The sequence below is a fragment of the Botryllus schlosseri genome, chromosome 16, assembly GCF_051294905.1.
Source record: "Botryllus schlosseri isolate E-star chromosome 16, Bs_hap1, whole genome shotgun sequence".
NCBI lineage: Eukaryota > Metazoa > Chordata > Ascidiacea > Stolidobranchia > Styelidae > Botryllus > Botryllus schlosseri.
This window is the reverse complement of record NC_137251.1, coordinates 8,198,015-8,225,030: the sequence shown is the minus strand read 5'-3', so window position 1 is coordinate 8,225,030 and position 27,016 is coordinate 8,198,015. Positions and strand designations below refer to the sequence as shown.

At 40.9% G+C, this 27,016-nt stretch overlaps 1 protein-coding gene across 3 annotated transcripts; it reads left to right on the top strand.

Annotated features, from left to right (window-relative positions):
- The first annotated feature begins 55 nt into the window (after positions 1-55).
- On the top strand, positions 56-25,346 carry LOC145458530 (allene oxide synthase-lipoxygenase protein-like). Of its 3 annotated transcripts, XM_080336931.1 has the most exons (15): positions 60-274; positions 1,712-1,901; positions 1,961-2,089; positions 4,758-5,012; positions 5,820-5,910; positions 5,976-6,041; positions 6,415-6,502; positions 6,569-6,823; positions 6,977-7,169; positions 7,236-7,316; positions 7,377-7,495; positions 9,365-9,487; positions 10,338-10,472; positions 22,277-22,375; positions 24,925-25,346. In XM_080336931.1, exons 1-15 carry the CDS (start codon positions 224-226, stop codon positions 25,105-25,107), a joined length of 2,058 nt encoding a protein of 685 aa, XP_080193057.1. In that variant the 5' UTR covers positions 60-223; the 3' UTR covers positions 25,108-25,346. The 3 variants fall into 3 exon arrangements, with proteins under 3 accessions (XP_080193058.1, XP_080193056.1, XP_080193057.1); XM_080336932.1 differs by lacking the exon at positions 24,925-25,346 and adding an exon at positions 24,426-24,914 and having other exon boundaries at positions 56-274; positions 7,236-7,495; positions 22,277-22,472; XM_080336930.1 differs by having other exon boundaries at positions 59-274; positions 7,236-7,495.
- The last annotated feature ends 1,670 nt before the right edge of the window (positions 25,347-27,016 follow it).

Here is a 27,016-nt window from a genome sequence, read left to right as displayed (position 1 = left end):
TTACTATACAAACGAAATTACTTGAAAAAGTAATACAAGTAGATAACACTGCTTGAGTAAAAGTATCTCCCAAACTGAGAAAGCGACCCTTCAGCCCGAGTTTGAGGTATCTCTATTTTGTACTAAACTTGAGTGTTCTGTTGCATACAATTCTCAGAACTATAGTAAACCAAGCTAGAAATATCCTACTATTGTATCAAACCTGTTCACGACAAAGGGAGCCATGGAACTAGTCGCAAAAAGAGGGAAAGTTGAATACGAAATCGTGATTGAGGTACGGTGGTTAACGTTTTTACACCTAATCATGCATGTATGGAAAATGGAAATGCTTGTGAATTATACATGATATGACAGTGGTATTTATAGGTTTAGGTTTAGATCATGGATTCTTAACCAGGGGTACGAATCACCAAATCAGGGAGTACGAGATACATTGTAGAATTGTGCCTATACGCTATCTAGGGCCAAAAATTATTTTGCAAACCAGCAAAAAGGGGAATATTTTCTAGGCAGATTTATTCAACTCAAGAATCTTCTTCACGCTATACGTGACAATTCATGTCAATGGTCGTTTTGATTTTAATAAAGGTACAATCAGAGGTTGTGTTGAAAATAGATAGGGATTAGCCTACGAGGAATTTTATTGAAAGCTTAAAAGGTACGAGCGCTAAAACGTTAAGAAACACTGCTTTAGATGAATGCAGACGAGACGGTTTCTTCACAGATATCTAACCTACGGCTAAAGTGAACTCAGGGATATCTAGAATCTAGAGTTGTAGATATCCCTGAGTGAACCAGAATGAATCCTGTTTGTCGCCGATAACAGAAATATCTTAGTAATCCTGTAACGGACTGGAGCTATGAAAATGAAGCGATATGTGCAATGTGCATAGCGCATTTCTGCTTGAGGCAGACAATTTAACGGGGAAGCGTGTCAGTCTTTAAGAGGGTGAAACATAATTTATTGGCGTTGCATTTATAGTAGGAGCACCGGATTTCAAGAATGTTTAATGTTGAAACTTAAGTGTCTCCAAACTGAAATGCTCGAAATTTGAGCATAAGCCACTTGAGCCACGAGAATGCATAACCAGAAAAACAATAGCTATAATATCATGTACTATATGTAGGGTTGCATTTAAAACAAAAATCAATTTAAACATACATGTTTAAAACAAGGTCCTTGTTTAAAACGTAGTTTTTATTGTTTATTTTTGTTTGTTTTTTAGCCATGTCGTCACGAATATTTAATTGTGACGTCACATTGAATTGACATTGACAATTGAAAATGTAGGGTAAATATGGCTCCTTCGACGTAAAGGGCTTCCGATCACTGTCATAAACTGACCAAAAATATCTTTAACCAGGACTACATCGTTATGCAGCATTTTTACGGTCGGTGGTAATCATCATCAGAACACCAATTCCGTACCAATGATTTATATCTACGTGCAAAAACTGTTGAACCGACGATGATTTCGAGGGTTCCAGCCACCCCACATCGTATACGTCGACTATTAAGTGCAAATCGTCCGTAGGCATTTGTTTATGCCTACGGACGATTTGCACCTAAAAGTGTTTTAAAACATCGTTTGTTTTAAATGCAACCCTAACCATATGAAGGCTCGGTGGCTGCGGTTAAAATCAATCAAACGCGACGAGAGCTACCGAGTGACCGGAAACCAACCATCGGTAAGGCAAATGTTTGTAACAGACGGCGAACGCGTGCGTCGGCTCTGCAAGAAATGGCAATTCGTTGATAATCGAATTGACGGGCCGGGACGGAACTGTGACAGGACCTATACAGTTGAATGAAATTGGTGACGAAAATTTCTCCAGGGGAAATATAGATGGTTTCTTGAAAAGTGCAGTAGATGTTGGACTGCCAATTCTCGTCAGACTCGGTAGGTGCGTTTTACGGACCCACTATACATGACTACATTACGTTGATGTTCTATTCCAGAACTGAGAGATATCGAAGGTAAAAATCCGTTGGGTGTACGCCGCGTCAAGGTTTGGTACCGAGGTAGAAAAGTTGTATTTCCGGTACATGACTGGGTCGAAAATGAATTGAACGTTGCGACCGGCGAAGGTTCGTCCTCTCAAGTTGAATTACTATACCAGGGGTGGGCAACATACGGCCCGCGAAGGGATTTTGTCCGGCCCGCGGATAGTTTTCCGTCTTACATGATAATGTGGCCCGCGGCCCCAGTCTGCCGAGATTCCGCACTACTTGCTTACTACGTCAAATTTTAGAGATTGTATGTCATTATACACGTGTATGCGCAGCGTTGCGAGAGTGCAGCTTATGCGTAAGTTCGTCGAAGCGAGAAGACTTGCATCATCGGCATTTACGATGCACTCAACCATAATGCCGTCTGTGGTTATCATGATTTTGGTTGACTACAATGGTCATTTGCACCAGTCTGATATTTCTTCACGGCGCACTTCTAGGCAAGGCACTGCTTATGCCAGGGGTCGCCAACTCAAAACGGATCGCAGGCCACTTTCAAACTTCGTAGAGGACGCGGGCCGCATGAATTCAATATCGACATTAATTGGCCACACGCAGTTGAACAACGACGCTATCCCGTCGCGTACTCAACCTTAATGAATTGATATCTTGGATAATTAATGTAACCGGGCCTACCGAACGCCTTGAAATCTTAATTAGGGATTGCACCGTGTGTTGATTGATCATGATCAGTGAGATGCAGACATGGCGGTGCCTGTATGACAATGTTATTCTCAAATCCACATTGTCTTAGCCATTATCGTTGTCGTTAAAATACATTCATTAAAGACGATTTATTCCTTGTATATGTGGATAAATGGGCGAATAATGTATCGATTCAGCAATCCGGCCCGCCAAGTACTAAATTTTCCTATATCCGGCCCGCCGACTGAAGAAGTTGCCCGCCCCTGTACTATACGATAGGAATAAGTTCATGTGTGTGCATAAGTTTCTCTATGTGACCCTTCATCTGGTGAACTATATAGCCTATAGTATATATACGCTGTACCTGAGGGATAATAATCCCATCGGGCAAGTTTTGGTTGCACTAAAATTGCGAAAAAGTTGCTCGTATAATTTTAACAAAAGTTGCAGTAAAAAGTTGCATCTATGCATAATGGTCCGTGGACATATGAGCATGCGACATTACAGCATGCGACACTTCGGCATGCGACAATTTGGCATGCGACACATGAGCATGTGGGTTAAATTACGGGTTAGGGGTAGGTTAGGGTTGGATTTATGGTTGGGTTAGGGTTAGGCATTAGGTTAGGTTAGGCTAGGTTAGGTTAGGTTAGGCTATGTTTCGGGTTAGGGTAAGTTTTTGGGTTATACAGTCACATGCTGAAGTGACGCATGCTGATGTGTTCCATGCTGAACTGTCGTTTTCCATTGTGTCGCATGCTCATATGTCGGGCAACCATGCATAATACCGACAGTGAATCAACACTGCACTACTAACAAGGTGTCCTAACTGGTCACCGACACTCTAGCATCATTCAATCAGTCTAGGAGGCATTATACTGGGCACCAATCTCGATTCAGTCTTCACTCACGCACATGAAATAAAAAAGCGAACGGAGATAGTAACAGTAGGGTTCCCAAACGTCCTTTTCTAACAGGATTTGTCTTCTCTTATGACTGTTCCGAAAGTGCCCTTGTAGGACGCCAAATGTCCTCTTTTTTTAGAATTTGACCTCTTTTTTGTTTTAATTTTGGTTAAATGTATGTGAAAATTAAACTCAGATATAGGAAGTTAGAACTCAAGTAACGGCACGGCGGGTCTTTCGGGAGGGGAGCCAGAAATACGACTTTTTTGCTTAGTCAACACCATAAAATTAACGGAAAAAGTGGGTATTTCGGTAGTCAAATCAAAGTGATGACCTTTTTTTAGTCAACCAACTACAAACTAGATTAAATTTTCAATTTTTTCCGGATTTTACTCCGGTATTGTAAGTCTGAAAATTTTTAGAAATTGTCCCGTTTTCGGATTCCCAAAATATGGCAACCCTGACTAGCAGCTCCCATACTATACTATTGCTGATTCCTAAAAGCTGACTGGCACATTTTAATTAGGCTAAGGTTCAAAATACTGTTGGGTGTGAAAATGACTAGCTATGGGCGCACAAACATTTCAGACGGGCCGCAGGTTGGACATGGGCATCGCTATCTTAGACTGCCATCTTAGCAGATATCACGGTTTTTGCTTTCTACTTGAAAAATAACGTCTGCACTTTTTAACCACCTTTATTTTTCGGGGTCAGTATTCATATTATTCAGCTCATTTATCCTTAAAATGTAATATTTACATGTTTGCACCACGGCATTCGGTTTCAGCCAAAGCCAAACGAGACGTGGGCCAATATAACACAATTCACGAAACGGCATTGTGTCGTATGTCGCCGGTGGAGGTCTTGTAACCACGAGAGACACTTTCTAATGTAGTATTTTAAGATTACTCGCGTCTCTCATGATTCATCAATGCGATCGCTCCATGCGCTCGTTTTTAGTCTTTGGTGCAAACTTGTGAGGCAGAGATCACTAGCATTTTGCACTTGCACATACACTGCAGTAACTGTGTAAGGAAACCGCATAAAGCACACAATGTTAAGAGAGCCGAGACTTGAACCTGGGCTATCATTAGTTCCGCTGTGGTGGCGTATTGCCAACTGCATCACTCGTCTGTGCCAGAGACATTGCATAACACTCCTCTGGGCGTTTATATAGTTGTTCTGCATCGTTTCAGCTGTTCCGTATCACAAGGTACACAACCCGCATGTCATGGCGGTTCTGAAGCGCGAGGTGAAATACGCGAGGGAAGTTTTGCGTTGGGTGCCCCGCCCCGGTCCCACGGATTCCAAGGCTAATTTACCAAGGTTCGTTGACGTTCATATGGTGTCAGAGATCCCGCTGATATTCAGACCGACCGAACAATGGACGCTGTCTTTGGAACACAATCCGGTGCATGCCAACGTGGCGAAGGCTGTGGATCTTCTGAAAAGTCAGTAGGTTTGCAATTTCCAGATATTCGTTAATATCTTATTTCATATATACAATACATAGACTTGTGTCTAGGGTTGCATTTAAAACAAACGGTGTTTTAAAACACTTTGTTTAAAACATGTTTTAAATAAGGGCCTCTGAAAAAAATTGTTTTTTTTTAAGTTGTAAAATTGTGCCATAATTGTGTAAATACTTTCCAAAAAACATGTTGTATGAGCGTACGGACAATTACCACCCGATATAGCCGACGTATATATCGATATGGGATGGTTAAAATCCTCAAAATAGTCGGCTCAACATTGATAGTACAGATATTTCGTCAAAGGAATTATATTGACCCTATGTTTTCAATTGTCAATGTCAATTCACTATGACGTCACAATTGACAAAACAATAAAAAGCAATAAAAAACAATAAAAAACATGTTTTAAATTAAGGCCTTGTTTCAAACATGTTTGTTTTAAATTGATTTTTTTTTCAAATGCAGCCTTACTTGTATGAGTATTTAGAAGGCAAATAAAACAATGTGCTTCTCATATGATGGGTTGCAATCTTAAAACGTTGTCGACGAGATTCTCACGGTCCGGATAAAAACAGCTGGCAGACCGGAGGTTTCAAATACATGTTATATACGATATGCTTCGCATACCACAACGATAAACTAGGACGATACTGTACCATAAATACCTGCGGAGTATCGTAACCCGCAGCAAACCTCTGTCTTATTCAATCAATCATGTCGCGTGTTACTTGCTTGGCCACGAGGTGCCCGATCATCACCTAACAATGTATTTGTCCGTTTCAGTGACCAAGGCGGAGCTGAACAGTCTGGAAAGCTACCATGTGCTGTACAAAGTTTTCGAGGAGCCGGGGAAAAGATCTGAATTCCTTGACAGGTGACGATCCGGCCGTGAGCTCGTACTGAACTTTAACTTCACGACGGCGTGAAATACTTTTCCAGGTGGCGGTCGGACGAAGAGTATGGAAGGCAGCAATTGAACGGGATCGCCCCGATGGCGCTGGAAAGGTAGAATTATGTCGCTATTTTGCAGCAAGGGCTGTCACAAAAACGAGGGTCATCCCGAAGGGTCCAGAGTATTTCGGGTTCAGAGTATTTCGGGCCCATTATTGGGCATGGCGACGTGTTCGGATATTGCAGGAAATCGCATATTCCATATTGCAGATTCACGGAAATCTAATAATCCCATGTGATTTCTGCAGAATAATCAAATTCTTGTATAGGTAGCCTATATCTTGGTATGCGGATGGAGTCATGTTTATTTACGTTCGAAATATAAGTCTTCGACATTTATGAATGACCTAGTGAGTCAAATTTGTACTCTGCCGCAGTACAGTATACTTATACATCAAAGCATCCCATAATTACGCCTATTTGACAGATGCTCAAATATCCCCGAAACGTCCCAAATTTCCGATGTTCACGTGAAAACCTTACTGGGTGGAAAGACCTTGACTGGTGAAATGAAGGTTGTGGGAATGGAATTCGCCTCGCTATAATACAAACTCTACTGCATTCTCACTTTATCGGTGCAGGCCGGAAAAGTCTACATGACGGATTTCACTACCATCATACGCGATGTGAAACGGAATAAACAGCAGCAGGGGCAACAGATGTACTGTCCCGATTCGATATGTCTTTATCACGTGAATTGTAGCGGTGACCTTTTCCCCGTCGCGATCCAGTTAGTTCCCGGAGATCCGGATACTATCTTCACTCCGGAGAACTCGGAATTGGATTGGTTGTTGGCAAAGATGTATCATAAAGTTGCGTTCGGCTGCGTGCACGAGGTAAATGGGAATTGAGCGGTGCGCCAATTATGTTCCGTATAGTTTATAGGTCTCTTCGGGACGATATACGCTGTGACATTCAGATGTCTATTTTGTGGGTACGTTTATTCGCGCATGAAGGGCAGATTAAATATGATATTGGTTTCATTTTAGTGGTACCATCACTTTTTACTGACCCACGGCGTTATGGAACCCGTCGCAGTCGCTATGTTCCGAAGTCTCCCTCGGTCCCATCCAATCTACAAACTCATGAAGCCACATCTACAGACAATCACAGTGATCAACGTGTTTGGCAGGGCCGATCTCTTAGCGAGCGGATCCGGCGCTAACAGCGCCATGGCACTTGGTAATAATAATTTGACGTGGTCAAAACCAATGCGATAGTATTTTGTTATCAAGTGATTTTCTTTAGGGGGCGACGAGACTTCGCGTGAAACGTTCAAAACATTCGATATGAACGATTTAAACTTTCCGGAGTTAATGAAGAAAAGAGGTGTGACAAATACCAAGACTGGTTTGAAATACCTCCGTTCATTTGCTTATCTCATTCTAGGTCTGAACGATCCGAAGCTCCTTCCGAAATTTTACTTTCGGGACGACGCTACTAGGCTTTGGGAAATCATTGAGCACTTCGCTGCGACTGTAATCCGGCATTACTATCCGTCGGACGAAGTCAGTATAAGATCTCAGGAGCACCTATAGTCATTATTTATTACCCTCTCCACTTAATCTGTAATTGGGATATACATTTTAACTGTAAAAGAGTGTCATGGGTTCAGTGCGTTCAATTGGTATAGATGTACTCGTTTTAAACGTGATTCAGGGAACATGTAAGTAGGAGTGCATTTAAAACAAAAATCAATTTAAAACAAACATGTTTGAAACTTGTTTTTTATTGTTTTTTTTTGTTTGTTTGTTTTTTAGCCGTGACGTCGCGAATATTCAATTGGGACGTCACAGTGGATTGACATTGACAATATATAGGGTAAATATGGCTCCTTCGAAGAAAAGGGCTCCCGACCAGTGTCCAACCACTGTCCACCAGTGTTGGGATGACTCGAGTCATGACTTGACTCGAGTCAGACTCGAGTCAACTTTTTCGTATGACTTGACTTGACTCGAGTCACTTTGGAAAAATGACTTGACTCGACTTGACTCGGAGCTTCAAAAATGTGCAATGACTCGTGACTCGGAGCAAAATTTACGAGTCAATTTCAAGTCATCAAGTAAACGGTGTCGAATAAATCACTGTATCTTATGTATGTTCAGATTGTTCGAGATACGCCAGTGACCCTTGTGAGAGCAACCAGTACGTTACACTGATCCTCCATTGTTAGATCACAAATAAATTGGTCGCAAACTAAACGATCGCAGCATACGCTGTCGTACAGTCGAAGTAGTAGTAGTGGAAGATTTAGCTACATAGCAATGTGTCTCTGTTTTTATAGACGGCTCGATGGTTGGGCATACGTAGTGCTCACATTTACCAACCCTCTTGTATGATTTAAATCGAACAAATATAGTTTGTGCGTAGATATTCTCACGGATAGATGGGTGTATTCTATTGTACCATATCATTTTGTTTCAACTTCTCGAAGCTTCGTATTAGGTCCTATATTTTGACTGATAATAACTGACTGTAGCATGGAGCTGTATAGTTATGTATTTTATTAGCAGTTCTACGTGTACGTGAAGGATACAACGTCTTTTTGCATGTATATTTACCTAGATATGCGGTACTTGATTCAAGATAAATGATCAATTAATCTGTCTTTCACACAGCTAGCAAAATGTAACGACTTTGAATCATCTCTCAAACTTCAAAAATTCAATTTGACTTGAATTGTGACTTGACTCGTGACTCGACTTGACTAGACTCGACTAGACCCGAGTCACCTCCAAAAAATGAGTGACTTGACTTGACTCGAGTCACCTTTGAGAATCGATTGACTTGACTTGACTCGAGTCAAAATCTGCAATGACCCGAGACGACCCGTGACTCGAAGGCAGCGACTTGATCCCAACACTGCAGTGTCCATAGACCAAAAATATCTTTAACCACGACTACATCGTTATGCAGCATTTTTACGGTAGGCGGTCATCATAATCAGAACACCCAATCCGTACCGATGATCCATATCTACATGCTAAAACTGTTGTACCGACGGCGATCCCGAGGGTTCCAGCCACCCCACATCGTAGCGTCTACTTTTGGGTGTAAAACGTCCACAGGATCATACTACATGTTTTTTGCGGACGTATTTACACAATTGTGGCATAATTAGACTACGTTTGAAAAAAAAATTAAAAACATTTGTTTAAAACACTATTTAAAACATGCTTTTAACAAAGTGTTTTAAAACACCGTTTGTTTTAAATGCAACCCTACAAGACTGGACAATTCCCAATGTACAGACGGCCAATCAGAAAAAAACGACAACCAATATGATTGTCGAAATTTTGTCACTGCTCTCCCTGAGATCTCGCAGAACTAAAATGTGTATACTCCTCCATGACGATTTCTTGTCATCTGCACAACAGGACATCGTGGCCGATAGATTTCTGCAGGACATGATGGAAGATCTTGCCACCGATGGGCTTGGTTGGGAAGATGAGAAGCACCGGAAGGGGTTGCCGTATCCTTTGCGCACAGTCGATCAACTGGTGAGAGCCTGGGAAAAACTCGATTTGCAACTGCAATGCACATTGCGCAATTATCCATTTAACCGCAGTTCAATCGGTAATACATTCTGGCGTTCACTATTATACAATTTCATGTAACATTCCCCTGGTTGTCGACTAGTTTCGTACGCTGACTCCTCAAAGCAAGAGATGGGCGGGCCGGTAGAAGATGGCGGGGGGATTTCTCTGACAATCGCTGAACTATCACTTCCGAAAAATCTGCATATCTCTATCGATCTAAATCTGCTAACTATTCTTAATCAAACCGTAGTTTCATTCGGTACTTCATTGCGCTTTATACTTCATCATTTCCTATACCTTCCGACAATGTATACCAGCGATTCCTAACCTCATTTCCTCCAGCGACCTCCGTAACGTCTCTCCTCCTCGGATCCGATGTACACAGCTCCAACCCGCCTTTGCCATCAGCGATACGGTCTAATTATATTGAGTTTGTGCGATTAGTAAATGAACTGAAAATGTGGGACCTTTTGACACGTCGCGTACGACGCGTGCGTTCAGTCGGAAATTATGCGTGCATGAAGAACGCAGCCATGTTTTAGATGATTTTCACGTCATTCGTAGAAAATTGTTTACAGTCGATATATTTCGATAAAGATTCGATAATATCGGTAAAAAGTTGCAATTTGCAACGGGAAGAAGTAACCTACATTGTAATGCACTATCTTTCGTCAACGTTCCCAGATCCTTCCAGCATCCCCTGAGTATCTCCATCCCTTCAAAATCAAAATCACCGCCTGGGGAGCGATGGCGCTCATGTTGGTAACCACTGATATCAACCAATGTTCATCACGTGTCTGTTGTGTTTTAGATCCTACTTTGCACGTCTGTTATCTTCACCAGCTCGGTGCATCACTCCGCCGTCAATTTTCCTCAGTACGATCAGTACAAATACATTCCGAACAGCCCACTTGCAATGCGACTCCCGCCGCATAAAAAGGGAGAGGTAAGCTCATCTGCGAATTGCTTGTGTCACTTAGGTGTTTGTCATTTAATTTCTACCAGGTAGGCGGTCTGTTAGTTAGGTGATAATTATTGTTGTCCAATTTCACTAAATTAGTGCGAAATGCCAGTAATCTAATTCTAATCAAATTCGTGAAATGTTTCTATGATCTAATTCCAGTCTAATTTTTGAAATGTTGCTATGCTCTAATTTTAGTTCTAATCTAATTTATTGTTCTCCTTAAAAACGCTTATTTATTCACGGCATTTTGCATCGAGTGAAGAAGAATATCCATCTCGCGCAGGGAAGTCCAGTGCCAAGACGCCATCGCATTACTTACGCCGTACAGTGATACTAATTATTGTGCTACGAATAACAGACATGCTGGCATAGTAGCTCGAGGTCTGCGAACAACATTCTAGTTTCGATCACAAATAGAACAGCAGCAAAGATATTGTTTTCACAAGCTCGTTCACTTTCATGCCCTCAACTACACTAAGAAAAAATAGGATGATTGCTTCAGATCTAACCAGAGAAAACATACTAGACGATGAGAGAGAGAGAGAGAGAGAGAATTCTTTTATTCGTGGAAAGAGATTTCGCAGCAGAGAGCGAGAGCATGGACTGCGATGTTTTAAGTTAATGGAAAAGAGAAAATCGTTTTCCTCATCTCAAGGTATTGCTGCTCCTCGAGAACTCGTAGGCATGACTGCAACATCAGCTCCACCGGAGAGACTTTTCAGCCATGCAGGAGAACTGCAGTGGCGGCTCGTCCTATAGGGCAACTGGGGCATTGCCCCACCTAAAATTCTGTTCAATAACAATTTAACCATTTATAGACGCACAGCGCTCAATATATATCGAGATCACAGCGAAACCCGCGTTCTTCTTGTGCTTTCGCTTGCAAATGCCCATACATAGCGAAGTCTCCGCGATAATCGAATTCTCTTCTGTGTTTTCGCTTTGTGAATGCCTAGCCGGGGCTTGCCCCGGTAGCGCTCATAACAAGCTTTCACTATCTATTCTCTCAAAGCTGCGCACAATTAAGAAACGTTGCTTTACTCCTATTCGTAAAATGGCCGAGCAACCGGGGCAAATATGCTTGCTCGCCCCTAAGGTGTGATGTAACAATCGTATCTATATCTGAACTCGGATACCGTGATATGCGTTGAGTCGACCGTTGCTGGTACAGGTCGATTTTGATGGTGTTTCACACCATGATAATTCTTGAAACTTGGTATGTCATGTCGTGATGGTGGTATTTAACACTGTCCTAGGTTTCAGGGTTTCTACTCAAAGTTTAGGGTAGTAATTCCGTTTCCAAAGTCGAGTGTGTGCTGATCGGTCATGTATGGCAAACATATTTCACGCAAAGCCGGTATTGGTCTCCATTGGTTTTAACGATGCTCCTTAGCTAGATCCGTCATGAACTTTTACATGGTATGTCTTGATTTTAGTATCGAACGCTGTGCCAAGTCTCAAGGTTGACACTCAATGATTAGGGCAGCAATTTCGTTATTAAGTTCGAGTATGGTAGAGATGTGCGCTGATCTGACACTTAGCCTACCTAACGCATTGCGGATTTCACGCAAAAGCCGGTGTATCTGTGTTCCATACTGAGATAGGTGATGAGATGATGATATCATGAAACAGTTTACTAACATCCTCGGTTTGCATTCAAATATTTAGTTTTATTTTATATTCTCCAATGTCAATTTCACCGTGGAATGGTGGCCTTCGGGCCATTTGCTCTCAATTACAACCCCTGTCAAGCGCGATAGCTGTTTCGTTTTCGATGGCGGCTAACAGCTGATCGCTTGATCAGCCGATTCCTCAGTAAATATTACGCAAAATTCGGCGTTGATCTGTTCGTATTAATTTTGACAGTGTACCATACCGAAAACGGTCATGAGGCTATACTTCTCGATGATTTCATGTAACAGTGTACCAAGTTTTCGGCTTTCATCCACGTATTTATTCGGTAATATATTTTCCGAAGGCGATTTTGCAGCAGACATATAGACACTATAGACCAGTGGTTCCCAAACTTTTTCGGTGTGAGGGCCAAATTTAGAATTTCAGAGTACGGTCGGGGCCGCACGAATACTACGGCTATGAAACGGACCCAAACAGTCATCATGGGTATTTCGGAGTAGTTTTATTGCCCTGGCGAGATTTCAAGACTGTACACTGTTCACCGCTACTTATCTGCTGCATTGGGTGTCCGTTGAGTGAATCGGCTTTTCTCGTCTAAACGCGCGAAGCGCGAGAAATTTCTTTAGTTTCATGACTGAATCGGTCAATATGATCAAGAATTGCATGTATTGCTATCAATTTTCATCTTGTCTCTGTTCACGTAATCTGATTTACCGGTAGAGCTGAGTGAGGTGTGTTTGTAAAGGTATAGGCCCCCTCAATAGGAATTAAACATATCCGGGGGTATACCCGTTGGCAGGAACGTAACGGCACTTCATCAGGACCCCGGGCTCCCATAGGGTGATAAACTGACCCCGCATGACGTTGTTCGCTTTTGCCACAAAATTAAAGTTGTACTGTTTATTGAGACAGCGCGACGCCCGAATATTTCGATAATTCATGATAAAATCGGTGAATAAGATCGGGAATCGCGTGGTTCTCGTCTTTATGCCCACGTAATCCGATTTACCGGTAGAGCTGAGTGAGAGGTGTCTTGAAACTGCAGACCCAGTAAAATTAAACATCTTCGGGCGGGCAGACCCCTAGGTATGACTTCTTCACATGATGTTATTTCGTGACATCCTGATGTCTGCTATATCAAAAAATGTAGAATTGCCCAAACCTACTAAACTGGAAGATCACACGATTTCAGATTGGTATTTCTTCACTGGCATATAATTTTCTTTCCTGCAGGATGGTATTTGTTTTGTGGGGTTCAGATTGCCAAGACAAGAACATTCGGGGCCAGTCATTTAGGCGCCTATATGGACAAATAAACCTATATGTATTTTGTATATATAACGAAGCTTTTGGTATTTCGAAGTTTTTGGTCAGCATAAAAGCAGTCCTTTACGGCCAAGGCTTTCTCGCTGGCGATCGTTCACACTTCTTGGAGTCACATGTTACATGGCCTAAAACTTTATATGTCTTGGTGCGTTGTGGTGCGGTCATGGCCAACGCTGATATGCCCATTTCTATAAATCTTGCGTGTTTTTTCTTGGGGAGAGTACCCAATAATCAAGATATGCGGTGAATTAAAATCGCGCCCAGCGCGAAAAATTTTTGAAGAAGTTGCATAAATTTTCAAAAAATAGTCTATAATTTATGCCAATTCACGAAATAATTTTGGGCCCCCTTCGAGCTCCGCCCCCTAAATTGGGGGGTTCGGGGTGTGGCAGTTACGGCCCTGAATATAGGACTACCAATTATGCTGCTTTTAGCCGACTAAGCAGTATGCATCTCGGCGTATTCAACCGTGAGTCACGTGATGCACATCAATAGTTATCATAGGGTTACCATACGTCCTCTTTTAAGATGATTTGTCCTCTTTTTTGATTGTTTTTAAAGTGTCCTCGGAGGACGCCCAAATATCTTAGTTTTTGAGATTTTGTCTTCTTTTTTGAGGATTTTGGTTACATATAGGGCCAAATTCGACTGATACACATTAAGTCATCACTGTAGGAACGCTACGGCGGCTATTTCGTAGCTGGACCGGGAAGTTTTTTTTCAATGTTAAAGAAAAACTGTATTTTGCGGGAGTTGAGCCTCTTTTTCATTTTTACTCAAGCGACCACGAGGGAGAGATTTTCCTCCGGTTTTGTAAGTTATCAGTACCTATTTATATCTATAGCTACTGCTCGTTCGGTACATTGCATTGAAACAGCATTGACTTAACGTTAGCAGTCTATACTCACAACTTTCCTGCAATTCTATAATTGAAAACCACGGAGGTCAAGTCAAGCAAGAGTATTTTATAAATATATATTTTATTTTTGTCAATAATCGATTTCCTAATATATTTTGGGGGCCGCAAGAAGGCTCTCTGGGGGCCGCATGCGGCCCTCAGGGCCGCACTTGGGAATCACTGCTATAGACCGTAAGCCGTATGTGTCGTGTGACAGTCTCCAGCCTCAAGGCCAGAATCTCCGAAGCTGTACCGGGACCGAATTTCCGAGGCTGCTATCCGTAGTTCTTCAGAATGATGTTTTGGATTCAATATGACATGTCCTGTCCAATCTATGAGATAACAATTGCGTATGTGTTCGAACTCGTTGACCTTTCCAGTTGAGCTTACGCAATCTCTCGAGTTATAGTCATTTCCATTTCTGCAGTCAGCTATAGTGCGAACACCGAACATGAACCGTGTCGAATCTTTGTTCCGTACACCGTTTACGCAGTTACCACACTTCAAGTCACAGCTGACCGGCAGACCTCTCGGGCAGTGTTGCCACTCTAGGTTCCCGGAAAAACACAAGATTATGTCGTGAAAAAACACTAGATTGGCGAAAAAAACACTAGATTCGTAAATTGCTGGAAAAATGTTCCGTTGCCAAGTAATCATTATGACCAAGGTACAAATCGATAGATAAGAGGTGTTCCACACATGAATTTGATACATATGCATGATATACTGCATGATTATTCAACGAAAATTAATGACACGAATTCAAAAGCACAAAAAAATCAAATATTGTCGCTTTCGAATTGTACGGCATCACAAAAATTCTCTTTCGATTTTACACCATCCATTAAACATTATAGTATCCTTTCTGTGGCATCTTGATCACTACTGTACATTAGGGGTGTTCAAAAATAACTTTTTTTCCCGGATTCCAGCCATTCACTGATTAAATTGTCAGGTTACCCTAAGAAACGCTGCACACCAAATTTAGTTCAATTCCAACAAGTATAAGACTCCGAAGATCTAATTAAGAATTTTAATTTATTAGGAGAAACTGAAAAAAAAATTCAATTTTTTTGTCAACCCCATGAAATTGATGAGCTGTCTTCAATGACGATGCAAAACAAATTTGAGTCAATTTCAACTAGTAGAAACCAAGTTATTTGAGTTTTTCTTTGATGAATATGGGATTAAGAATTATCATCAAAAAACTCAAATAACTCCGCTTCTACGGCTTGGAATTAAGTCAAATTTGTTTTGTATCGTTTTTGTAAAAGTGTGACAATTTCATGGGACTGGCAGAAAAATTTTAAATAAAATTTTTTTGGTATTTTTGAGCAAATTCAAAATTTTCAAACTAAACGAAATCAGCGATCATCTGTTGAAAAGAATCCGAATTTGGTATGCGTCGTTTTTTTAAGGCAACCTAACGATTAAATGACGTAGCCAGCAAGATTCAGGAAAAAAAGTGATTTTTGAACAACCGGGTACAGTATACTTCATTTCCACCAATGCAGTGGAATGTGGCAATGCCAAGAGATTCGTCATGAGCTTCCCCAGTAAAGGAAATTTTGATTCACCGAATCCATTGTGCACAGATTTCAATTTTTGCAAAAATTCTGTTGGAGGGCATTGACTGATAACCCGCAGCTTATTTTGCGATCTTGCCAAAGCAGCCCATTCTTCCGACGAATCATAAACTTCATCAAATAATATCACAGAGGGAAATTGCACAGCTAGAGGAATGATTGATTTTACTATTCTTTGTATTGATAAGGCTGTTAACGGATTCAAGACACTTAAGTATGCTGTCCACGGCAAATGAAAATCATGCCCGAATCTGCAGACTGAGTTCAACAAGAAACCGCGAGTGTCAGAGCGAAATCGATCTTCATTTTATCAGAGACTCTCGCTCATAAGTATGGATTCACAGCGTGCCCTGTTAAGCAATTGCTTGTTACTTAGGCTTACCATATTTTGAAAATGCAAAAAGAGGACACTTTTTCAGAAATTTGCAAGATACAAAACCGGAGTGGAATTCTCAAAAACCGGTGAATTTTTCCCACTTTGCGGACGGTTGACTAAAAAAAAAGGTCAGATCTCAAAATACCGTTTTTTACTCTACATTGCCAGATGGATGACTAAAAAAAAAAAAGGTCATCTTTTCGCTCAGAGCTAAATTCACCGTTTTTCACTCCGAAATATCCAACGGACCGTCACTTCTGTGCTAATTTGCGGCATATCAGACCTAAATTTTCAAAAAAGAGGACAAAATCTCAAAAAAGAGGACAAAAGGGCGTCCTCCGAGGACACTTTCAAAAAAGAGGACAAATCCTCTTAAAAGTGGACGTATGGTAAGCCTATTGTTACTACACCACTACATGGAATTATCGAAAACAAACACAGTCAGAGACACTAAATCGCCTTATCAGCAATAAATTTAGCGTATAATTTAGTAGTCTAACGTTAGAATATTCATTGTTCGCACAATTGCAGAAAAACACTAGATTAGCAATATTTTGCGGAAAAAAACACTAGAACACTAGGATGACCGAAAAAACACTAGATCTAGTGTTAAAACACTAGGAGTGGCACCACTGCTCTCGGGGCACATACGTTAAAATCACGGTTGTCGGGAAGTTCGTGTTACCGTACCACCAAGTTACTTGTTTACGTTGGAAAACGCCATTGTGACGTCATCTTGATAAAAAGTCGCTTGCAGCCCTTGCCCCACCACCCGATATTGTCACGAGCCGCCACTGGAGAACTGTGTAGTGCAAGAGTCGCCTACTCAAACGGACCGCGGGTCACTTTTCAAAATTCGTAGAAGTCGCGGGTCTCAGGAATGCCATATCGAGACAAAATAGGCCACACGGTTGAGCAACCACGTTTTTTAAAACTTCACGTTAGCAGGGTTGCCATACGTCCGGAATTTCCCGGACATGTCCGGAATTTCACTGAAAAATCTGCGTCCGGGAGGAATTTCTAAAATATGCCTAAATGTTCGGAATTTTGAAGGCTTGAAGTAGGCTCAAAAGTTTTTCGTAAATCAACATAAACAATATTATTTGCCAGCAGATTTATGCTATTCAAAATTATTCTTCGCGCCGCGCGCGAGTTAATTCAACGTATATTGATATTAGTATGGGCACCAGGCATCACCCTCGCCAAAAAATGCAATCAAAATAAATATAAATAACCATCATTTACTGAAATAAGTCTGATTGTAACCGCATTGATAGGCTAACGGTATATTCCTAATAGGGATGGTGTGAACGTGAGATTCACGTTCACGTTCTATGTGTGAACCTTGGAAATTTAGAGGTTCGCGTTCGCAACAGAACCTTGGTAGGTTCTGCACTGTGAACCTTTTCATATATTACAATTTTCACTTCATTATAACATCTTCGATTCAAATTTATTGCATTTCAACTGCGGGCCGCTCTATGCAGGGCGCTGGCAGCATAAAAAATCTACACTAAACGAGCATGCACCTTGACAATCTCAAAAGTTTTACTTGCTTTATTACAAAAGATTGCTCGAAATATCCGGCTTTCCGTAGCGGTGAGTATTAAGTGACTGCTGTGAGCTTGACCCGCAATCGCACAGCATCGCGGGCGAAATAGGTAGTCAGCGAATGATGATTATTCCCTCAACCAGTGAGATTGATATCGTTTTCTGATGAGGAAACTTTAGCAGGCGTACGGGGGATCAATCTTGACTTCATATTTTTACTTAATCATTAAAACCAAATCCGTGCGATTGAGGTGTTGGCTCCTTTTGTATAGGCTAACATGTTAATGACGTAATATCGGTAGCAAGTTTGACACTCTGCTCACTATCAATGTAGCAATCCTCAGACGCCGAATACATTGTCCGGTCAGGCCAAGGCCGTAAAGGCGTCAGCTTATATTCTCTGGTAAGTCCTTGTCGAAATTGTTGGCAAAGCGACGAAAGATGTTTATTTTACGGTGTTATTAGCCTATATCATTTGATTGTTCCAGTTGGCGACGTGTAAAGCGGCAATATGTACTTCAGCATTGTGGCATGATGTCGTCGCTAGGTATCGTGTACAAATGGGTTACCACTTCAATGAAATGTAGGGTTAGAATTAGCATAATGACGTCACGTGACGTCATGAGGTTCACGTTCGCGTTCACACAGAACCTTTCAAAAAGGTTCGCGTTCACACGAACCTGAACCTTTCAGAGGTTCACACCATCCCTAATTCCTAAAGTAGGTTAAGGCCGATTGGATGCTTCAGTTACAGACAGTAGTTCCAAATCTTGGGGTCGTTTGCCTTTATCTGGGGATCGCGATGATGTTGGACGTAATCAGCTTCGTAGGCCGTGAGTAAGTTTAAGCAAGCTGAATTTTTTTAGTAATCAACTTCAGCTTGTCAAGTTTTGAGCTGGGCCACGAAACATTTTAAAGTTGGAAATGAGGTCGCGACCATAAAAAGTTGGAAATCACTGCATGTACAACCTGCTGGTGGTGCATTTTATAGTAGGCTAATATACGGAAGAATCAACCTTATTGACAGAATTCATTCATAGTTTTTAACAGTCAAATGCATATAGTAAGTGCCCAAGAAGGTACATCGATTACTCTATGGTGGGGCCCAACATCAGTGCTTTTTAGGGCGGGAGAGGCAGAAAAATGTTGTTTCGGACCGGATTAAAACAGACAACCAGATAACCGCACCAACCTAACAGTATAACAGGGCTGTCAAACACAATCCCAATAGGCCCAATGGAGAAATGTATTGCAGACCCTAGCAAGTAGCAATCACCAAAGCTCATATTACAGATGGCCCAATTCATGACCTATGTTCCACTCCTTTCGTATTTTGTATACAGTCGATGGGCAATGCTTTGCTGGTGTGACATTATATTGACACCTCATTTTCGAATCCGCTAGTGGGCGCTAAAATTGTCCGGAATTTGCTTCACAAAAATATGGTAACCCTACGTTAGTACAACGCCTTACTCACTAATATGGGCGATGGACATGGTTACCACAAAAGAAGTAATATTTTATTAAAGTTTGGTGCAAGTACAACAAGAAATATCATGATCATAAACTTTTCAACTGAGCTGCGCACGATACCTGACAACGCTTTTCAGTGACTATAATGAATCGACATTGAAGCTAGCCAGACATGTCAGCAGCTGAAAGACTACCGGTATCTTGTGGGGACGCCCTAGGCTGTTTTCTAAGCGTCTCGGTCTTAGCATTGTCTGGGCCATTATTGCACGGCAAGGCAATACGCTTCTTCATGTCAGCTACAGGGTTAGCATATTTTGGAATCCCGAAAGGGGGGAAACTTTTAAAAAATCATAAAAGTTAGTTTTAAGAAATCGAAATCTTGCGTGTTGACTAAAAAAAGTCATCACTTCGACTCGACTACCGCAAAATATGACCTCGCGGACCGCGTATCGATCACCCCTGGTATGGTGCAGAACGAGCCAAGCTTGTTGTACTTGTTTTCACGTTAACCATTCTCATGATTATGGGAATGCACTATAATTTGATATGAACTCAACTTCTTTCTGTATCCATTTCTCGTTCACAATTCGATTCAAAAGTTTTTGCGAATTCAGTAATTCGAGTTCTAATCTAATTTGGGAACAATTGTGCAGCTCTATTTCTAATTCTAATCTAATTTGGAAAAAAACTGTGTAGCTCTAATTCTAATATAATTTAGAAAAAGCTGTGGAGCTCTAATTATAATCAAATCTAGAAAAAGCTGAGTATAACTTTAATTCTAATTCGAATCTAATTCGGAAAAGCTGAAAAGTTATCCAAGTCTGCCTATGGCAGAGCTGTGATTTTTCTAGTTATGTCGCGATATCGAACACACCCAAAACGCAGTTGCAGCAATGAGGTTCATAAATCTGACAGCATTTATAGTGCACTCTCAGCTAAAAGAGTGCGTATTCACAGCCATGTAGCCTACCATCCGCGTTATACGGGCGTGAATATACATCCGTGGTATCCCAAACCAGAAACTACCTCAAACTTACGTCTTACACCATGTTATTAATCAAACACAACAGTTTAATCCAAATGATGCTAGCAACTAGCGGTGTTGGGATCAAGTCACTACCTTCGAGTCACGAGTCATCTCGAGTCATTGCAGATTTTGACTCGAGTCAAGTCAAGTCAATTGATTTTCGAAGGTGACTCGAGTCAAGTCAAGTCAGTCGAATTTTGGAGATGACTCGAGTCAAGTCGAGTCAAGTCAAGTCAAGTCACGAGTCAAGTCACAATTCAAGTCAAATTGCATTTTCGAAGTGTGAGTGATGATTCAAAGTCATAACATTTTGCCAGCTGTGTGAAATATAGATTAATTAACCTTTATCTTGAATCAAATACCGAATATAAAGTTAAGTAGGCCTATACATGCAAAAAGACGTTGTATCGCACACGCACACGTAGAACTGCTAATAAAATACGTGAGTAATTTGGGGGGTAAATTGTTGTGGTACAATAATACCCATCTACACATCCGTAAGAATATTAACGCATAAACTGTATTCATTAGATTTAAACCATTCAAGAGGGTTGGTAAAGGTGAGCACTGCGCCATCTTAGAAACAGTTATTAGATTAATCTACTACTACTACTACTACTACTACAACGTAAGCTGCGACCATTTCGTTTTTGGCCAATTTATTTGTGATATAACAATGGAGGACCGGCGGAAGTGGAACGTACAATAAGTGAAAGACTGGTTGCTCTCACAAGTGCCACTGGCGTATCGCGAGTTATCGGAACATACACAATTACACATGATACATTGATTTAGTCGACACCATTTACTTATTGATGACTTGAAATTGACTCGTAAATTTTGCTCCGAGTCACGAGTCAATCCACATTTCTGAAGCGCCGTGTCAAGTCAAGTCAAGTCATTTTTGTAAAGTGACTCGAGTCAAGTCAAGTAATACGAAAAAGTTGACTCGAGTCAAGTCATGACTCGAGTCATCCCAACACTGGCAACTAGTGACGTAGGAAGTAGGATATATAACTGTGATATAATTCTGAGTTAGAGGCAGGAATATCTAGAACCGGATAGAACTGCTTCTATGCTATTTTTTCGAGTGCCACCTTTTCGATGTGAATACACACTCTTTTGAGTCGTCGCAACATTCCTTGTTCGGTTTATGTAAAGGTCTTTGCAAAATTAAGAGCTTAAGAGCTAACAAGTTATGTATTCGTCTTTTTTTCATGGCAACGAATTATTCAAAACCGTCGATCACGATTACTCTGGAATTTTACAGTATAAATCGACTACGCTACAAATTACGATTACTCAATGTCTTACGATTAGGGTTGTGTTTAAAACAAAAATCAATTTACAACAAGCATGTTTAAAACAGGGCCCTTGTTTAATACATGTTTTATTTAGCCATGACGTCACGCAAATTAAATTGTGACATCATAGTTGATTGATATTCACAATTAAAAATATAGGGTAAATATAGCTCCTTGACGAAATACTCTTCCGACCCCTGTCATATTCGGACCAAAAATATCTTTATCTAGGACTACATCGTCATGAAGCATTTTTTCGGTCGGCGGTCATCATCATCAGAACATTTATTCCGTACCAATGATCTATATTTACGAACCATAGCTGTTGAGCCGACTATTTCGAGGGTTCCAACCATTCCATATCGTATACGTAGGCTATATCGGGTGGTAATCGTCGTCTGTATAGGCTCATACAACATGTTTTTGGAAAGTATTTGCACAATTTTGGCATAATCAAATGACTTACAAATACACTATTTTTTAAAAGTCTTTGTTTAAAACACTGTTTAAAACATGTTTTAACCAACCATTTGTTCTAAATGCAACCCTACTTACGATGATACTTCCTAAAGAGCGATGTACATTTCTTTCATCCGTGCGATATATACAGGCGACTATGGAAAGGATCATGAATTCACTCCCAGATATGCCCATGTCTTTAGCTGCAGTTGCCACCACCTCGTCTTTGTCAAGCTACGCACCTGATGAGGTTAGTCGAGCGTGCACTGTGCTGTACAGTGTACGTACATTGTATAGTGTGCATAAATTACATACACAATAACACATGTTACATACATCTACTGTAGGTCAGTGGCGGCTCGTCCTATAGGGCAACTGGGGCATTGCCCCACCTAAAATTCTCTTCAATAACAATTCTTTACCATTTATAGACGCACACCAATCTAAATATACCGAAACCACAGCGAAAATCGTATTCTTCTTGTCCTTTCGCTTGTAAATGCCCATATATAGCGAAGTCTCTACGAAAATCGAATTCTCTTCTGTGTTTTTGCTTTGCGAATGCCTAGCCGGGGCATGCCCCGGTAGCGCTCATAACAAGCTTTCACTGTCTATTCTCTCAAAGCCGCGCACAATAAAGAAACGGTAATTTACTCTCTCCTATTCATAAAATGACCGAGCAACCGGGGCAAATTAGCTCTGTGCCCTTAAGGTGTGATGTAACAATCGTATCTATAGCTGAACTCGGTTACCGTCATATGCGTTTAGTCGACCTTTGGTGGTATAGGTCGATTTTTATGGTGTTTCACACCATGAAAACTCTTGAAACTTGGTATGTCATGTCGTGATGGTGGTATTTAACACTGCCCCAAGTTTCAGGGTTTTTACTTAAAGTTTAGGGTAGTAATTCCGTTTCCGAAGTTGAGTGTGTGCTGATCCTTCATGTATCGCAAACAGATGTTACTCAAAAGCTGGTATTGGTATCCAATCCATTGATTTTGACGATGTTCAATACTGAGATCGGTTATGACATTTGGCACGGTAAGTCTTAACGTTAGTATCGAACGCTGTACCAAGTGTAAAGTTTGTCACTGAACTGTGTTAGTGGTAATTTCGTTTCCTAATTCGAGTGAGAGCTGACTCTCATTTATCGCTAACAGATTATACGCAAAGCCGGTATTGGTCTCTAATGATTTTAACGATGCTCCTTACCTAGATCCGTCATAAGCTTTTGAACAGTATGTCTTGATTTTTATATCGAACGCTATGCCAAGTCTCAAGGTTGACACTCAATGATTAGGGCAGTAATTTCGTTATCCAGGTCGAGCATGGTAGAGATGCGCTCCGATCTGACACTTTAGCCTTCAACGCATTGCGGATATCACGCAAAAGCCGTTGTATCTGCGGTAACGTTAACTGAGATGATGATATCATTCTCAGATTCCATTCAAATATTTACTTTGATATTATATCCTCCAATGTCAATTTCACCGTGAAATTGTGGCCGTCAAGCCATTTGCTTACAACCCCCTCAAGCGCGATAGCTATTTAGTTTTCGATGGCGGCTAACAGCTGATCACTTGATCAGCCTATTCCTCAGTAAATTTTACGCAAAATTCGGTGTTGGTCTGTTCGCATTAATTTTGACAGTGTGCCATACCGAAAAGGGCCATGAGGACACTTCTCGATGATGTCATGTAACAGTGTACTAAGTTTAAGGCTTTCATCCACGTATTTATTCGGTAATATATATATTCCAAAGGCGATTTCGCAGCAGACCTATAGACAGTAATAAAGCCGTATGTGTCGTGTTACAGTCTCCAGTTTCAAGGCCAAAATCTTCTATGCTGTACCGAGACCGAATTTCCGAGGCTGCTATTCTTAGTTCTTCAGAATGATGTTTTGGATTCAATATGACAGGCCCAATCTATGAGATAACAATTGCGTATCTGTCCGAACTCGTTGACCTTTCCAATTAGGCTTACGCTATCTCTCGAGTTATAGTCATTTCCATTTCTGCAGATAATTAGTCAGGCCTAGTGCGAACATGAACCGTGTTGAATCTTTTTTCCGTACGCCGTTTACGCAGTTACCATACTTCAAGTCACAGCTCACCGGCGGACCTCTCGAGTCTCGTGGCACATACGTTAAAATCACTGTCGCCGGGAATTCATGTTACCGTACCATCATTAAGTTACTTGTTTACGTTGGAAAACGCGATTGTGACGTCATCTTGATAAAAAGTCGCTTGCAGCCCTTGCCCCACCACCCGATATTGTCACGAGCCGCCACTGCTGTAGGTAGTGGTCAAAGTAAATATGGGTGGTATTGATATTATCAGAGGTGGTCAGTAACGAAGTACTTCTACTTTTTGATGTACATGAAGTAGATTTTGCCTACTCACACTACTTTTTAAGTAGTTATGATTTTAGACTACTTCTACTTCTACTTGACAGTTTTCAGTTTTGTAGGCAAAAATAAGCGTAGAATACCGACTTACTTACGTACTTGTGAACCACCACTCCTACTTCTACTTGAGTATAAATTCCGGTGTTACTTCTACTTCTACTTGAGTAGCGACGGTGACTACTTTGACCACCTCTGGATATTATCTTATCAGTTATCATTACCGATGCTTTGTCCTGCTAATGCAGCAGATGGCAGATTCGAGTTTTCTTTGGACTAAAAGTCTATCTGCAATGAGATTCCCTTTTCAATGTCGTGATATAGGTAAAGCAAGACGTTGTCTTACATTTTCGGATTGCTTCGCAAGTGATATCATTTCCTTCGCATGCGTAGATTCTCCTTCTGGGCGATTACCCGGTGAAGCTTTTTGTGGAGAAGAAAGCGAAAGCAGCCATGAGGACATTTCGACGCCAGCTTGACAAATACAGAGCAGATGTGAAAAAGCGCAACAACGAAGTCCCGTATCCATACGAATGGCTTCTCCCCGAGAAGATTGCAGCCAGTATATCGATATGATGCTGCGTGTAATGTGCGTAGACTGCGTATAGTATATAAGTGAATGTTTGTGTCGAGTCCAGTCAAAATGATGCAGAAATAAAGGAGACGGTTTAGGTTTATGATACCAAACTTGAAACTATATTTTGTCTTCCGCAATGACAATGAAGACGCTTATATTTCACTCTTCAATTAAAACTGCTTTTCGATATGCATTATATAGGCTGGGGAAATCGATCACCCAACTAACCCAAGCGACGAATTATCAGTGTTGGGATCAAGTCACTACCTTCGAGTCACGAGTCATTTCGAGTCATTGCACATTTTGACTCGAGTCAAGTCAAGTCAATCGATTTTCGAAGGTGACTCGAGTCAAGTCAAGTCACTCGATTTTTGGAGGTGACTCGAGTCAAGTCAAGTCAAGTCAAGTCACAATTCAAGTCAAGTTACCTTTTCGAAGTATGAGGCATGATTACGTCATTGCATTTTGCTAGCTTTCTGACATACAGATTGAGTGGTCATTGATTTTGAACCGATGAACGAATATAGAGTTAAATATACACGCAAGAAGGCGTAGTATCGGTCACATATACATATAACTGCTAAACTACGTAAGTAATTGCATAGCCTCAGTTTATAGTAACCGGCCAAAATAGAGAATTGAGAAACGAATTGATAAGATGCAATACATTACCCATTTACGAAATGATATGATACAATTCCAGCCTGCGCCAATGGTTCGGGACTATTTAAACTATATTCGAATTCAATTTCAATAGAACAAGAGGTTTGGTTGAGGTATGGACAGAGAACAGAAATAGACATGTTGCTATTAAATTACTTTACTATACTAGTTTACGACAACGTAAGCTGCAAGCTTCGATCACTTCGTTTGTGGTCAATTTGATTGTGAGAGAATAATGGAGGCTCAGTTAAACGCACGATCATTGAATGATTGGTTGCTCTCGCGGGTTACACTAGCGTTTTGCGAACAATCCGAACATAAGCAAGGTACAGTGATTTTTACCGAAACCGATTACTCGATGACTTGAAATTGACTCGTGAATTTTGCTCCGAGTCACGAGTCAATCCACATTTCTGATACGCCGAGTCAAGTCAAGTCAAGTCATTTTAGCAAAGTGACTCGAGTCAAGTCAAGTCATACGAAAAAGGTGACTCGAGTCAAGTCATGACTCGAGTCATCCCAACACTGCGAATTATATTATCGCTCATTACGTCATACGCAAATTTGAAATACGTAATTTTATTTTGCTTTCACAAATAAGACGCTGCCATTTTGAGGTTTCCACAGTGAGAAGAATGTATAGCTCTATGAGCAGCAAGGGATGACTCATCAGTTCATAAACAGATCTCTTCTAACAACTCGAACCATTACAATTAGCCTAATATTCGAATCGCTTCAGACTACTCAATTATTTTGCCAAACCCTAATCATATGTTTGATGTAGGCCTTAATAACTTCTTATGATTGTTGCTCGACCTGCTGGCTTCATTTCAGCGTTGTAGGCCTACTACAACGAAATCTTCGGCTTTTCTAAATTATATTAGATTGATAGTTACACATTTTTTCAATTATATTAGTTTAGAATTGCTGAATTCGCAAAAGAAGTACCAAAAATTCAAGTTCAGTTCATATCAAATCAGAGTTCACTGTCGTAAGATAAAAGAAACATATCACAAATTAGATTACAGGTATTTCGTTCAAATTAGACTAGAATTCGACCTCGCTTCCCGTGACATGCCACCTCATTTTGTCGCTTGCTCTTTATATTATCTCTTTTTACTTTACATTCAGTGTGCAATTGTGCATGCCTCCTCTTTACATCGCCTAGGCCAAGGTGGGTGTCTGATTTCAAAGACCACTCCAAGTCGCTTCGACACCTTCCTATCTTTTCATTGTATCGCAATT